Source organism: Photinus pyralis, unplaced genomic scaffold, assembly GCF_008802855.1.
Source record: "Photinus pyralis isolate 1611_PpyrPB1 unplaced genomic scaffold, Ppyr1.3 Ppyr1.4_LG4, whole genome shotgun sequence".
Classification (NCBI taxonomy): domain Eukaryota; kingdom Metazoa; phylum Arthropoda; class Insecta; order Coleoptera; family Lampyridae; genus Photinus; species Photinus pyralis.
The window spans coordinates 19538950-19555736 of record NW_022170511.1 but is presented as its reverse complement, the minus strand read 5'-3'; the positions used below and the strand labels follow the sequence as shown (position 1 = coordinate 19555736).

At 34.7% G+C, this 16787-nt stretch overlaps 1 protein-coding gene across 1 annotated transcript in view; it reads left to right on the top strand.

Moving 5' to 3' along the window:
- The first annotated feature begins 11081 nt into the window (after nucleotides 1-11081).
- Nucleotides 11082-16787, top strand: part of LOC116168145 — a 39120-nt gene continuing 33414 nt past the window's right edge. The window contains exon 1 of the mRNA XM_031483814.1: nucleotides 11082-11852. Within this exon, the coding sequence (XP_031339674.1) occupies nucleotides 11441-11852 (412 nt within the window). The 5' untranslated portion in view covers nucleotides 11082-11440. The remainder of the gene's footprint in view (nucleotides 11853-16787) is intronic.

Genomic DNA, 16787 nt, shown 5'->3' with positions numbered 1-16787 from the left:
AGGTTGTGAAATTATCTTGAAGGTGGGAAGAAGAAAATAAAATATGCGATTTATTTTCCTGGTTTTCGCTGAACCAGCACTTGAAAAGCGAGAGAATGCCTATATAAGTGTTAGCGCGTTTCGCATTATGATAAATACATATATACGTACTGTGAGATGATGCCCAAAATTTCAGTGTTTTTCTTTACTTAACGAATTGGAGATCATTGTTTTCCCTAATAGTAACCCTCAATCCATGGCGGCGACTTTCTTACGGGTATTTTTATTTTCTTGTCTCTGTACCGCGCGATTCTTGTATTTTAAAACAAACCAGTAAATTTATTCTTTTGAGTTCCTTGTATGTACATAAGGCAAAATATTTTATAAGAATCATGCAACCCTACTTTTAGAACGAATATCCTGTCTTCAGTTCCCAAATTCCCAAACAAGCGGAATGTGAACTTAATACGAACGATAACATCATTTGTTAGTATTACGCGGTTATTGTATGGCAGAAAACCCCCATAATTTTGAAGATACAAGCTTGTACCCGTCGAATATTGGTAGGTATCTGGGTATCTCTTACTCTTTACAGACTCTTGAAAAACTGACGATCAAAGACTAATGAGTATCACGCCGGTGACGTTAGATCGTGTAATCGATAACATGACGGTAGTCATTTTAAACAATTAGTCGTGCAAAAGATTAAATGTAAATTATACTTATATTATAAGTAGGTAGATATCCATTTCACTTATCTACCACCTGATTTTAAATAAATGGCGTATGCATTTCTGCTGTCTATCTGTGAAACTCCAAATTTATGAGTGCGACACTGTTCCACACAATGATGTCTTAATTTAATACTAACGTCAAGAACAAGCACTTCAAGTAATTACGAGATTATAAGGACCAACAAACGGTTCCTATAGAATCTTAAAGACGAAAAAGAAGGCGGTTAGCCTAAATAAATATTGAACTTGTTTTGTGTTGCAGGGGAATTGTCTATGTACTACAAGAATGGAAGAGTTAATACAAATAATTATGCTGTTGTTTTAACTGTTGTTTCTAGAGTAAGAATTTGAATGATGTCATTTACTTATGCGATTATATACTTAACCCAGGACTTAACCGTATACATTTAGAAAATCATTTTCGTCATAATGTGAATATACCTACATAATTTCAACAGTCGTTTAATTTAGGTATTCAATTTGATTACAATAATTATTAAATATACCTATACCTACTATGGAATGCTGCAGTGACGAAATCAGCTTTTTCACGCAATATCATTTGGAATTGATGAAGAAATTTCGTTTTTCCACTGCAGGTCACCATTTCAACATTTCTAAGAAGGCCTTATCAGACTTTTTCATGAAACCATCGTCCTGCACTCTTGGGTGCACACTTACTCTGAAAATAAAAAGAATGAACTAGAAAATAAATAAATAAATAAAATAAGATTAATGTATTTCTGGAGCTGCAAGTTTGAAGCTTTTGTAAAAAGTCTTATTTGATTTATTTATAGAAGTATTGTAAGAAGCCATCAACTCGTTCAACGGTTTTCAGTGTAGGTACCTAAGTGTTGGTTAATAAATTGCCCAATGGTATGGAAATAGTATTTATACAAGCAGTCGCAGGTTATGTTTCAGATGGACCAAACAATTTCCCAACAAAAATTCTTCAAGCGTCCAAAATTTCTTAAACAAATGGGAAATTTAACACATTGAACCAAGTTCTATAGACATAACCTGTCGTAGAATATGTAACGTTCCTATTTTCTGTAGGCATGGTTAAGATGAGTATTTGCAAAACCAAAGTTCTGCAACGGAGTCAAGAGACACACTAGGTGACACCTTGGCACTTAGTATGCAAGTCACGTTAAGAGTCTAAGCATCTCCGACGATAGTAGAAGTGGGACAGCATCCACACAATTTTTTTCTGACATTACAAAGTTATGGCCTTGATCTTTGGCCTAAATTCATTTTTATTTTATTGTCTTTATTTTATAATTGGCGGAGTCAACCCTGCAATATACAATCACAAACAGCCCTGCCCTACCTCGGATTCGAACCCAGGACCCTTGTACCCAAAGTTAGACGAGGCCATGGTTTTGAGTTTTGAACCAAGTTCGTAGCGTTGGTATTTCCCTGATTGCCATATTATAGTATTTTACATTATTAGCCAGGTAAGTGAGTTTTTACTGGCGATAGGAGAAGTTGACTGGCGAGCCGTTAGGCGAGCCTGTCATCTCCTAGAGCCAGTAAAAACTATTACCTGGCGTATAATGTACAATATTTTATTTGTTACTCATTTATAAACAATAGTAACCGTGAATAATGAGTTCTTAAATTGATCACGAAGAAATGTCTAAAATATCATGTTATCCATGTAACAGAGACTTCGCATTAATTCTGGCCAATGAAATTACTAGATTACTAACTTGTAAAATTTTTACAGGTCAGCTGTCTGTTTTACAAGTCATTAGCGTTTAAACATGACGTTTACCCGTTTGCGTGTTGTCTTGTTAATCATAACGTTTACAACTGAGTAACAAATAAAAACTTTGTCACTACGCTAACTGGCACTACTTGCCGGTGAATTTTTCCACGCAGGCTTATCGGTGCATTCTTTGTTTTATGTCCTCTTCCGGGTTCACTTTGTGGTTTGGCGCTCTTAAAAGCAGTTACCTGTGTACAAGAAAATTTCCATGGAAATGTTTTGTAGAATTTTTATCTTTGACTGCTCACCAACTGTGGGCGATTTCGACAACGTAGTTAAATAAGTTATGGGTCGGGATAACTTTTCTCCGTCTGCCATTTGGTGTCACCTAGCGTTATCTCTTAAATGCTTTCAGATTTTTTCAATTTGAAGTTCGAATCGATGTAAATTATTTGTCCATCATATTATTTATTCTTTTTTAAGCATCCTCTCATGGATTTGAGGCATGTACGGTTATTTCCAGGAGCGGGGTAGTTATGTGTAATTACTTTAGATGGTTCAAGTATATACACCCGTATTTTGAGTACAAGTTTTAATTTTCAAGTTCACGTTACGATCCAGATCTAGTGTCGAACCTACCTGTCACCAGTTAATTGCAACTAGGTACTCCTTTATCAAATCGAGATAACAGATAGCGGTCATTTCGTGGTGCGAAATACGAAACCGGGTCGACATCAACTCACTTGCAACCATCCTTTGGGATTAGATAAGGAATTGGGCCACGCATATGAACCAAATATTACCTTTAATTAAAAATAAATTAGATATCATCCTCATCAAGGAATTACTAATTGGAGATTTGAAAATTTCGTCAATAATTTACCGTTATTCCGATCGATTTTGAACGCGTTAATATTTGGTGGTCTTTCCTTCCGAAAAGGTGAAGCGGGTTACAGGTAGATCAAGGCCTTTCAGGCATTCATTCATTGCTGAGGCATTTGACTCGGGTTTATCAATTTTCTGTTACAGTCTGGTTTCGTTCGAAGAGAGTTGTTTTCTTGCGACATTAAAGGCAAGATTTTATTAGTTTATATTGTTACTTGTAGGTACTTCCAAAATCGATGCAAGTTTGTGCTCGAGGTCATTTTACTTATTTAGGAAGTGTTGTAAGGTTTTAGTCGATCATTGTTGAGTCAGGGGATTTATTTAGGGGTTTACATTGAGATTTCAACGTGTAGGTAGTGGTATTGAGATATGGTGTTATTTTTGTACTAATTGGGGAAACATTAATTTTGGTGTTATTTAAGCAAGTTTGATGGTTGTTAAGGAAAAATAAATCATCATTTTCTTAGACAATTTTATGATTACTTCCCTCGTATCTTCTCAGTTTTATACAGTAAGAGTTAAGTTAGAACCTGAGTGGCGCTCAAACTATGGTAAACTACAACGAAGTACCGAAGATTATTTGACCGGAAGGAATCAACCGCTGCGTAATTTTTCACGCTTTTTATTTTGCCAACCTTGAACTAGCTGGCCGTTTATGCGGTGGGTTTGAGCCAAAACAGCGCCAGCGCCAGAGAAAAAAACATTTCCTCTTGCACCACTGGGGAACCTATGTCTATTAAATGAGACGTCAACGAGCTTTGGTGTTGTGTGATAAGATCTATGAAACATCGAATTTGAATTATGATATACAACCATAAGTATAAATATATATATATATATATATATATATATATATGTATATGTTACCGGCAAACTGCGAAAACCGGCATTTTGCGAAATGACCAATGCAGCAGGCAAAGTGAGAAATGGAACTCGACTTCGCACTTCGCTGCCTCTCTTTAGGGATTTCGCGAAATGCCTAAACATTCAGGCAAAGTGAGAATTCTCGGTTATTTTCCACAGATTGCGCGTACAGCTGTGCCAAACGTAAAACCGTCGCGTTAGTACCATCCCCCATTTGATATATTCTCCACAGTAAATCCAAATCGTGACTCAACAGAAACCCCATAGAAGAAATGCAGTCTAAACGTGAGCGCAATATTTAGAGAGTACTTAAATTAAATCACAATCGTCGCGTCGTTTACCATCCAATGGCAACGCTGTATGCGCAATCTGTGGGAAATGACGAAGCCTTCACACTATTTGTCTGCATGTTTAGGCATTTCGCGAAATCCCTAAAGAGAGGCAGTCAAAGTGCGAACTGCAGCTCCGTTTCTGACTTTGCCTGTTGCATTCGTCATTTCGCGAAATGCCTAGGCATTTTACTAAATGCCGGATTTCGCAGTTTGCCGGTAACATATACATGGAAAATGCTCCCCAACTGATCTTAATATTAAAAGCTCGTTCATCGTACCTCCGATTGTTACTGTAGCATTGTTTCTGATATATTATCCAATACAACGAGGCACATGCACAATTTCTTATATAAAAATTCAAAATAATTACAATTACATATTTAAATTGATAAGACATTGCAAAATGATAATGGTTCAGGTATTTTTTTTTTTGTATACAACTTTCTTATCTTTAAAAATTATTTGTTAGGTTTTATTTGCGTGATAAAAGGGACATCTGTATTTAAAGCAAATGCTTTGGATAAGAAAATAATTGTGTTCACGTGATAAGACAAGTATGACGAAAACTTGCATCTTTACAAATAAAATAGAAGTGGTCCATTTACGTTTCTTTATAGGAGTGTTGGAAGAAATGAAAGGCATCTTTTGGTCTTGACGCTCGGGCACGCTCTCTATCACAGTTTTGAATGCAAAGTTTTTAAATATATTGTGGTAGTTTTGTAAATTTAAAGGTAAATATCGGTGGGTCTTTATTTTTTTAAAAATATACGAATATTGAGTTTTTTTGAATTTTTTCCATACTGTATTTGTTCCTTCTAATTCTATTGGCTATTATTGGGCAACCGTCCTGCATTGTTAGAAATCAAATGCTTGACATCTGTTGTCAATGATATATGGATTTTATGTCTTACTAACGTATCATAGCACATTTTATATCTGTGATACGCGGGCCACTTTATGCCCTAGGGCATATTAAGTATCACCATAGTAACTCATTTAAGCTTAATGACAAGACAAACAAATATTTGCAGATCATTGAAAATTAGAAACGTCAATTATTAATTGTCAATACCTACTAAATCACAAGATTGGCTTTATTTGGAATAGTTTCTGGAACTTCTTCCTCATTCACGATAAAATGAATTATTTAAAATTACGTTTGACATTGGATGGTTTCAATCACATTCACAAATTCTAACTACGCATACTTGATCAAACATAATGGACCAATTATTTTGTAAACGAATATTTACTTTGACGAAGAAAACTATTTGTAAGACATTAAATTTTGTATGTACCACGGGCATAAACTGATGTTTATACTCTCGGGCGACTAAAAAGCTCTCGGGCCTATCGGCGAGAATATAAACATCACTATTATGCCCTTAATACATAAATAACTATTATCGTTTATTGAATTCCATGAAATTTTCTTTTTTAAGGGTTGTTGCAGCCGCACATACCTAAAGCTTTGTATATATCACGTCCATAAATAGGCTTTATGTGGACTCACCATGTTCATTTGGGCTCGACTCGTCCATAAAGACCCAGTTTATGTACTTGATATATAAATAGCTATAATGGCCCTTGTCCTCATACACTGTACGCGAATTTTGTTCACAGTGTAAACCATCACCAGATTCAACAGTCCATTCAGTCCCTTAATTATACCAACGTGCCTATATTGAAGCCTATAATCACAAAAAGGAAATACCTACCCACGATTCCCCAAAACTAAGGGTGTTCCTCCTGATGCAATAAATTCAAAAACTGTCATTGTACGAGACAGATTCAGCTAACACAAAAAACTCTCGACTGCTTTAGGTAAATGGTTTCTGCTTTCACGAGGGGCAACTCCATAAAATTAATTTTGCTTGTTCCTTTTCCATAAACTGCATAAAGAAAGATGTTGTGCACAAATGCAAAAAAAAAACAAATCACGAATGATCTGGAAAGAAATAATACCAAGAGAAGCAACCTACGATATTTGGCGTTAAAAAAACCTCCCTGGGTCAAAATCAAAAGTTCAAGAAATGAAGAAGTGGGCTAGTTAGTTTCGAGATAAGCACGTGTTATCGCATCAGCTGGACTTTCGCGGAAAAGCAAATACAGATGTTTAATTTATTCGAAGATGCAGTTCGAAGTGGGACGGAGAGGGAAATTGTTTTAAATAGAGGAGACGAAGATTAATCGTTGGTTGTTTGGTTTGTGGTAGACGCTCTAAACGTAGCGGTTTCTTCATTTTTGAAAGAGGGCGAAACTCATCTTAATGACCGTGGAAGACTTCAAAGTGTTTAGAGACTTCATTCGTCATAATAAACGTAAATAGTCGCATTAAATAAGTGAAGTTGACGAAGAAGTAGTTGTTTCTCAGTACTTGTTAAAGGGAATTTTCCATCATCAAGGAGACAAATTGTACATCAGTAATTACAACGAACCCAGTGTTATCTAAATCGAAATTGGAGTGCTGTAATTATACTCAAAGAGTAAAGTCTCGAGGCATTTTCACCTGGTGTTTTATGTTAGCGCGACTGTTTGAAAATCGCAGTGCGACGGGAGATTTGTATTATTAACAATTTAAGACTTCTTGTAATTGATTTGTTCTATCGATCGCTTGTTACGTGGTATTTGTGTTTTTGACCCTGAGCGCCTATTTTTCTTTCAGCTTATTTTATTGATTTTGTTTCATTTGTAAAGAGTAAAGAGTTTTCATGTTAAATTTATCGATTTCGTACCCAGAATTACGTTATGTGCTACTCGGAAATCTATAATTTAATATGTCACATAAACATTCTTAGGGATCGAACTTAATAATGTCCGTTTTACAAGTAGATATATGTACAGGGTGGTCTAAATTGACACTTTCTTATGAAACCGCCTTTTATTTTAAGAGATAGAAAAAATGCGCCTAGGCGTCTAGAGTCCAAATTTAAAGACAAAATCACTGGCGCAAACAGAATTCAGTTGCCTCTAATCGTGTGGCCGCTATGGTGCGTTTCTCGAATTTAGTCGATGTCCTTAATCTCCTATAACTTTCTTATTATTAAAGATAATTGGTTTTGGCAAAATCTTTTTTAGAGCACTTTTTTATGTAGAATCCATTGCGATCCACCGTTTTTATACAGGGTGTTTGGTTTTTCTTATACGATCCTAAACTATATTTTTCATATGGACCACCCTGATGGGTAACCAAGACTATTGCCGTTTTAAACAACCCTTCCATCTTTTTTTCGCCATGGAAACCTAGACGCCTACAATAAAAATATTTTAATGTATAAAATAATATTTAATATAGGTCATATAAGTGATATATCAACATTTAGAAAATTATACGCTCTTATCAAAAACTCCAAAATATATAGGGTGGCCTATATGAAAAATACAGTTTAGGGTCGTGTAAAAAAAATCAAACATCCTGTATAAACACTGTGTTGCGCAATGGATTCTACATTAAAAAGTGTTCTAAGAATTATTTTGCCAAAATCAATTATCTTTAATAATAAGAAATTTATGGGGCATTATGGAAATCGACTAAATTCGAGAAACGCCCAAACGATTAGTGATACCTAGCTGAATTCTGCTTGCGCCAGTAATTTTCTCTTTAAAATTGGGCTCCAGACACCTAGGTCCATTTTCTCCTATCTCTTAAAATAAGGGCGTTTCCACGAGAAAGTGTCCAATTTGAACCACACTGTACCTACAGTGTGTTCCCGGATTGACTGAATCTCGTTTTGATGTTTTGGGATCCCGGTCCGTTTGATATGAAAAGAATTTCAGGCACATTGTTACTTTTTAAAATCCAAGATGACCGTGACAATTGAGAAAAATTTTATGTTAAAGTAAAGTGCCATTTCGGTCAATAATACGGTAAACTGTGGACCACTTTGATTAAATCAGTATTTGATTTGTCGCTTTTTGTTATCTGAAAAATGCCGCATGTTGCAGTTTCGTTTTTTTAAACTACAGATTTGGTTTTAGTAGAAAAAATACCTACACAATTTTGACCGCCGTGCTAAGTCGACAAATAAGAAAGTTTATGCTATTCAAAATTATCTTGCCATGCCTTTCCCAAAATACAATACTTAGGTACTTTATAAATGAAATGACAAAAAGGTGGACGTTTACAATAAATTTGATTTCGCCTGTTATAAATTTTATTACCTATTTATTATTTATTTAAAATGTTCATAAATAGCGATTAGCCCTAATGATTATACTTCGGTTAGTCATACCTAGGTATATCTAAACTTTTACAAGTATTGCTAGTTAGTTTGGAAATATCTGAATGTTCAAATTGAGAAATTTTGTCTTTGTGGTTGCCGAGAGGTAGGTATCTTTAAATTTTGCTTGGGGTTTACAACAGGGTTTACAAGCTAATTTAATTTTGATTTTTTAAATAATTTAATAATACTTAGAATCTGAAATATTATCAGTTCTAATATCGATGTGTGATGAAGTAGCTCCCGCTCGTATTTTAATATGTTATAAATTGTGCGAGTGATAAATAATAATTATACCGTTATAAATGAATCCATTTCAAGACTGTTATAAATAAATGAAACCGCATAATTAAATGTACCTATAGCTATACGTGACAATAGTTACCTACCTATAATTTGTCGTAGGTAGATAGGTTTATTGTTGGTAAACAGAAGAAACGAAGATAATAAAATTAGGGAAAAGTTGCGCAATTAAAGAGTAATAAGATATGCCAGAAAAACCTAGTGCACCATCCACCACTATAGCATTTTCCAACTTTTTTTTTTGCCGTAGGTACATATCGTTGTATAATTACCTACCTATTCGTTACAAAAAATCCTACACAATACAGTTTTTTTACGGGCTATAGGTATACAAAATAAACTTGCCGATGCTTCCTGAGAAACGAAACGTTGTACAACGTTACAACGGTAAATTAGTGTAATTCCCAATTACAACTGTAAATTATAAACTAATTCCCAGTTACAACTGTAAATTATAATTCCCAGTTACAACTGTCAATTAGTGTAATTCCCAATTACAACTGTAAATTATAAACTAATTCCCAGTTACAACTGTAAATTAGTATAGTTCCCAGTACCAACTGTAATTTACAAAATAATTTCCTATGTGTCCTATCCAGAGCTTCGTAGATGCTTACTTTTATAGAAAAATGAAATTTAGAAAAATAAAATAAATAATTTAACTTTTCAATTCAAAACTTCTAAAAAAAACAAAAAAATTGTAATGAACTTTTTTGTAGAGTTTTTTAAGCCATTTTGGCCAGTGTATGCGAATTTTTTAAGCCGTTGTGACCTTGACGATGGTTACGGATCAAAACCAAAATATGACGTTTTTGATTCCCCATACCACCCTGTATGCACACCAAATATACCTAAGTTATATAAGATTCAGAAAGTCGCTGACTTAGGTATAGGTAATGCAATACCAGCATATATGATCGATTAATGAATAATGAACCATATAGAAATAAATAAAATAGAAACTATAAAAGAACAGAATTTTAATAAAAAACGAATATTCATTTTTTATAATTATTTTAATTCCTTTTTTAATTTATGTAATTTTAAGCTTATTAAGTATCCAAATATTTAAAAATTTCGCGGCACCCCAAGGTTGTGTTGGTAAGTATTACCTACATCAGGGATAATAAAACAAAATACATAGGTAAACCTCAAACTTCGCCAATTTTCGATAAATGACGAGTTTACAAACCGCATAGGTATATACTTATAGGGCATTGCACGATAATTGCATAATGTAAACTATATGCTTTTACAATGAAAATATTATACGATTTAGCAGTTATCTTCCAGAATTATTTTAGGCCCATAGGTATAGGTACCTACCTAAGATAAAATGTAAACACATCGACGACTACAAATTTAAGAAATGCTCTCACCAAACAGAGGAAGCATACCTACCTATATGCAATCCATTTTGATTTGATTATAGAATTAAAGATAGACATGGACAGGTACCTAAATTTGTAGCTAAGTGTAAAAATTTTTTTCAGATGAATTTTTTCAATAGGTAAAGGCAGTCCACCAATTTTCAATAAAACAGTTTTAATGTGAAGTAATTTAGTAGATGCATGAATTAAATTCGGCAATAACCTTCAAATAAAAACGTGATAATTAAATCTATCGGCGGGGTTACAGGACTCTAATTAGTAACAGCCAATTAATTAGAACCAATTATCATAATTGATTACATCGTTTCCAATTAACCCTGTAAACTATTTGACAGTAATTGTCTAATTTGACGAGCGATTCCAACCTTTAGATATTAGAATCATAAGACTTTACCTTTTAGAATGAGACACTAGGTTTACTACACGCCCACCATGTACACTGCTGTAGTGAAATAAAATCCACAAGTAAAGATGCCACTGGAACAAGTATTCCATGGAATCGAGATACCAATGAGAACTCGCGTAAAGGCGATTTTATTGGTGCGCTGAAAGCTCCTCCCTATTTAAGGGAACCTTTTAGTAGAATATTAGGGGGTATCTTTGTTAGGGGCTAGCAGTACTCGTTTTTCAAATTGAAGTAGTCAGTTTATCCCTATAGCTGCTTACGACCGGTTCTTACACCCACTAAGAAAGCGATAAAAAGTAGATACCTAATTGAGATTTATTACTAAAGATGTGCGTGCGGGGTTAATTAATAATTTTGCTCGCTTTAAAAATAGATACTGGACTCCTCTCGCTCTCAGTAGGTAGACATGGTTATGTTCAATGTGCGACGCGGTGCTAATACTGACTGAAAGGATTTTAACGAGATGCGGCCTATGCCCTAATTACGTTAAGGTACAACAATGCAATTTTTTACCATTAGCTCACCCTAGTAGTAAAATGCGTATCGGCGATGCGGTGAAATCCTTACCGTCGCTAACCCCAAAGTGAGTTCGCGCCAAATCCAAATACTAAAACAATGAACAATGAAGCGTTAGACAACACAATTCACGTTACCGCACCCAGTATATTAAATAAACCGCCACAAACCATGCCTCAACGGTCTCCTTTCGCAATACAAGAACTCCTAGGACTTGGAGATTCACAACATCGATCACCCACGGCCGCCGTTTCAGCGATCACGCCGAACGTCTATCCTCAAAGGCACATACAACCGCAAACATGTTTTCCTTCTGATCCGAGCTTTAATCACCACCATATGACGATGGCCGCAAGTCGGATGGCCTATTTTAATGCTCAAGCCGCCGTCGCCGCCGCTTTTTTACCTCATAACATTGCCGCCGCCGCTAGCATGAGCGCCGCTAACAACGGTACAGCATCTCCGGTTAGCGTCCTTGGACTTGCAGGACCACAGGTTACAGCTGCTTCCGGTAAGTGTTCGTACTAAGCTTCAAGTGAGATGAGACATTATGCTTACACTAATCCCTTTTTGTGCGCAATTATCGCCGGTTTAAATTAGGCCTAATTGCATTACCATATAGATAGGTACACAATAGATATAGGTATGTGATCTTTGGTATAGGTAGGTACCTATACGGCTATACCTATAGGTATAGGGATTACGATTGTCAGATCTTTACATGTCAGCTTTTGATTCTTATTAAGATGTAAGATATACCTAAAAGTACCTAAACCAAGTGATTTTTGCCTTTTCAAAATAGGTAAACGTGCATAAATTTCAAAAAACCTGCACCTATATGATAATTTCTATAATAAAGAAATTCAAATTGTTAATCTTTAAATTATAGTTATAAACCCGTTATTTATTATTTTTAAAATGAAATAAGATTGGGATTACAGTATCTTGAGGAATTCACATGTGGAATTTTTTTTGCAAATAGTTAAGTATACCTTAACCCTGATGATGCTACCTACATGTAGGTATTGTAGATACCTATTACATTTATCACAAACAAAGTCACTATAACCTGTTGAGTACCTACCTACCTATCTAGGTATGCTAATTTAATCTTTACAACGATAGTTATCTACAATGACTCGCTAATCTTCCTACTTAACCAGAGTCTTTTGAAACAAAGATATAGGTACCTATACCCGCAGTGGTATCGGTAGGTTTTACTACTTATAGGTAGCATGATTAAATCTACACTCTCCACATTACTAAGAATTTAATTGTTTGCTATTTTACCAAATTATGTGTTTTATAAATTCATTGAGCAATATGCAGAACAGGCAGAACTATATGTAAACAATAAATAATTTTGAGCGGAATTAATTTCGAAAACCAGCCTACATAGGTAGGTACGTATATAAACAGCAAATATTGTTTTTATGGTACCTATTAGTTGATACTCGCCTATTGAAATTATGCGTATATGCAATTTAATGATCAAATTTAAGTCAAACGGAATCTACAAATTTCAATACGTAGATCGGTGATAATGTTGTGCCCTAGGAACCAGGGGGCAAATTTAGTTTTTTGAATACTGTACCTAAATCGTATTAACGTTCTGGATCATTTGATGGCGATTTTCTACTAATTTTTAGAGTTTTGGTGCAATTTTGGAAGTAACGAGCTATTTAAATAGCAACTTTAGTGTTCAATAGGTAGGTACAGACACCAAAATTTTACTTTTAATAAAGAAGGACATCATTTTTAAACCATCACATCAGGAGACATTTATTTTAAAATTTCCACCTCTTCCCCCAGTTGGGAGAATCCTCTACGATTTAGTGTTTGTTTTTCAAGATTATAACCTTGATTAGATAAAAATCGCATTAGTTGTATTGTTCCAAGGGTTAGGTACCTAGGTAGGTACAGTTATTTTCGTTTATGTTAGGTAATCTTGATCAAACTTTTTCAATAATTAATTGAACTACACCTATACCTAGGTACTTAGGTACTTATGTATGGACGTTTCTCTTGTGCCAAGGAACAAAATGAGAAAATATTGTTCCTAACCTAAGAAGCCTAGTCTAGAGGTAACACTCATCCCTAATCTACTATGTTACCTTCTAAATTTAATTTCATATCACGAACGGCATAGATACACTCATTCCTGCACTATTCAATAATATAAAACCTCTAAATTGGCATTTTGATAATGCCACCTAGGTATGTAGTCGTATTATCTGTACCTAGGTATTATACAGTGCTTATCTTATATTATAAAGAGGATGATTTGCGATTCTGGAACCCGAAAAATGAAGTGCAGGCAATGTAGTCGCTGCACTCGCGCAAGTATCAAAAGCGTTTTTTTTTATACGAACGTATAACATCATAATTTTTAATATAGGGTACTACGACTGATAAAAATTGTCACAATTTTGAATTATTACACGCTCGCAAACTTCGCCCTAATGGTAAAAAACATACCTACAACTTATAGGTATTATGCAATATTTCAAATTTAGAATAGTCTATACCTATACTTATGTATTCAAATTGCTGAAGTCTAGTTGATGTAACATTAATTTCCAACAAGTCTTCAAGAGTGTGAATGTACAATAATAAAATCGCGCCCTGCATTGAAGGCAAGATTTTTCTTAGTTCTGTCTTTTGAAAATAAAAAAAAACGTAGGCGTATACCTATAGGTCGTCAATATACCCAGTTGCACCAACAAATTTAAGCCTTGTTTAAAGTTAAATCGAACTTAGGTACAAGCCATGGCAACGATTATTAAGACAATCGTTGCTATAGCATTTAAGTTATGCTTAACTTTAAGCGATACCTAATTATGATTTTGACGGTGCATATTGGCCATAAGTCTTTCAAATCGCCTTAACTGCATCGCCAACATTCCAAATGAAAAAAATTTCGAGCAAACTCTTTTACTTTTGTAAAAATTGAATTAAAAACCCAGTTTTGATGTATAGGTACTTTCCAGTTTTTTAATGAAATTCCGTCAAAATGGACGGTTTAGGAAAGTGAGCAGGTACCTATAATAGAGATTCTGTGTAATTAAACTAACAGATACCTACTGCACTATCTACACATATCACACTATGGTTTTCCGTGTTGCTGCATAGCGATTGTATAGGTATACCTGTACCTATAATGCCCATAATTGTCAAACTGGTGATTACAATTTGTTTACGAAAAACAAAGCAATAGCTAAAGTTAGGTACCTACCCTCACCTCAGGGCTGGATTTAGCATGGGGCAATGTGGGCCCGGGCCCATAGCGGCAAATTTTTAGGGGCGGCAAAAACAGAATTTGGGAAATAATTCTGCATCGTGGGAAAATAACATAACCTCTTAAGAAATTGAAGTTGGAATGCTACGTACACTTTTACCACCTGTCCTTAAAGGTAATCATGAAATGTGGGGTAAGATAACTTCACATTTCGACGAAATTATGTGAACTTTGTATTTTAAAATTGTGGAAAATTTAGGGCTTCTCCCGCAAATTTAATTTTTAAAATTTAACTGTTAAAAATGCTTAATTAAGGTGGCCTCTACTATTTAGGCGTTTTTATCAATTTCATTATGGTAGCTGGGAGGGTTAATATCGTCACGTAACCGTTAGATTATCTGAAACACGATTCAGATGGTTACATTTAGGTAGGTACATGTTTGTATGGACTAAACATACTTAAATAGGTATATTAATTAAGTTCTGTTTGGTGTACCTACCTATGGAATCTTTAAGAATGTTTCATTTTTGAAAAGCCCAACCGAACACTAGGTATTTCCTTTTCAGGTGAACTATATCGACATTTTGTTCATGATATATCTCAAAATGTTACTAAGAGAATCAAAAAGTATATTACTAGAACTATATACCAAACAAAACCCAATCTCACAACCTGCAAGTACGAGTATGGAATGTTTACCATTGATTTCGGGATTTCGGTTTAAATTTTTATGTAGGTAGGTATATTAGGCACACAGAAACGGAAAATAACGGGTCGGATTTTTGAAAAAAAATTTTGGAGCGCCACAACGGCATCGGCCTTTTTTTTCAAAAAGCAACCTAAAATCAATAAAATAAATAAAAGCAATAGACAAACATGAGCAAAAAATTAAAAAAAGAGGGGTGTTACCAAGCGGTCACCCATATCCAAGTACTGACCGAGTCCAACGTCAACGTGTTTATGCTTAACTTCGGATGCGGAGAACTGGCGTTTTCAACGTGGTATGGCCGTTGTCGAGAAAATTACTGTTCTAAGGGAAACAAGAATTGCAGAATCTTTTTTTAAAAAAGGAACAGGTGAAAAACGCTTGCGCATTCTGAGTAAATAATTATATAGTAAATAACTTAATTATACAGGGTCGCTAATTCGCTATAGGTATTAAAGATGGAACAAAGCTCTCACGCTCAAACTGTTCGAGATATAGAAAATTAGAACGCGTCCATTTGAAATTATTTCACATATTTTGAGATTAAAAACAATTTCTTGAGACATGGTTTTTTTATAGTGTAACCGCCATCTTGAGTTTTTTAAAATGGCAACATAGGTAAGGTCAGAGACTTGTTATAACTAGACCGCGCGTAACGTAGATTTTACTATAAACGCCTGTTGTCCAGATAGGATAGGCAACCAACTGTTCATCGCGGGGCAGACGTACGTTCTGCAGCTTGCTTTAGCCATGTTAATTCTAAATTTTAGTAGCAAAAAAAGATAACATATAGCTGTTAACTGTTTTAATCGAATTTATGGGTATTTTATTTGACTCTAAATTGGTATATAACTGCCTTACTCTAGTCCTAATTTGATTTATATGGGTATTTTGATGGTGAACACGTATGGGAAAATATACTCTTAAAACTAAAGATGTAAGTAGTAAGATATGATTATTTAGCGGATTTTGATTCAATATATGCCTATCCAAAAACCCAAATGGGCTGTAACTGTTATTTATTTTTCTTAGACTGCTGATAACCATTTTGTTTACAACGCGGTGTGGTGTGGATTGAATGAAAAACCTGAACACATTTTCAGCAATTTGGCAAATTTTTAATGCATCGCTTGATACGTGCAACAATCCTCCACGATTTTTTCTAGTTAAAAGCTTTGAATGACTCTCTGATGCGAATATCGCATCTGCACATATGGAACATTTAACAGACTTAGCTATTTTTCTTGTAACAAAACCTGAAATATACTTAGTACCAGTAAGTACTTAGTTACGTCTATACCTAATAGGCAAATAGGTATTGCCGTTGTCTTGCTGGTAAAGGATGTCGAATAATAGTTCTACGTTATTTTAAGTGAATGGGAAAGTCGAAAACGCTCGGTATTGCATTATTGTTTAACACCTTCGTAGGTACCTTTCTAAAATCGGCTTCATTCCCCGCAAATGCACTATGGTGGGAGTAAATTTTTCTCTTCGAATGGCT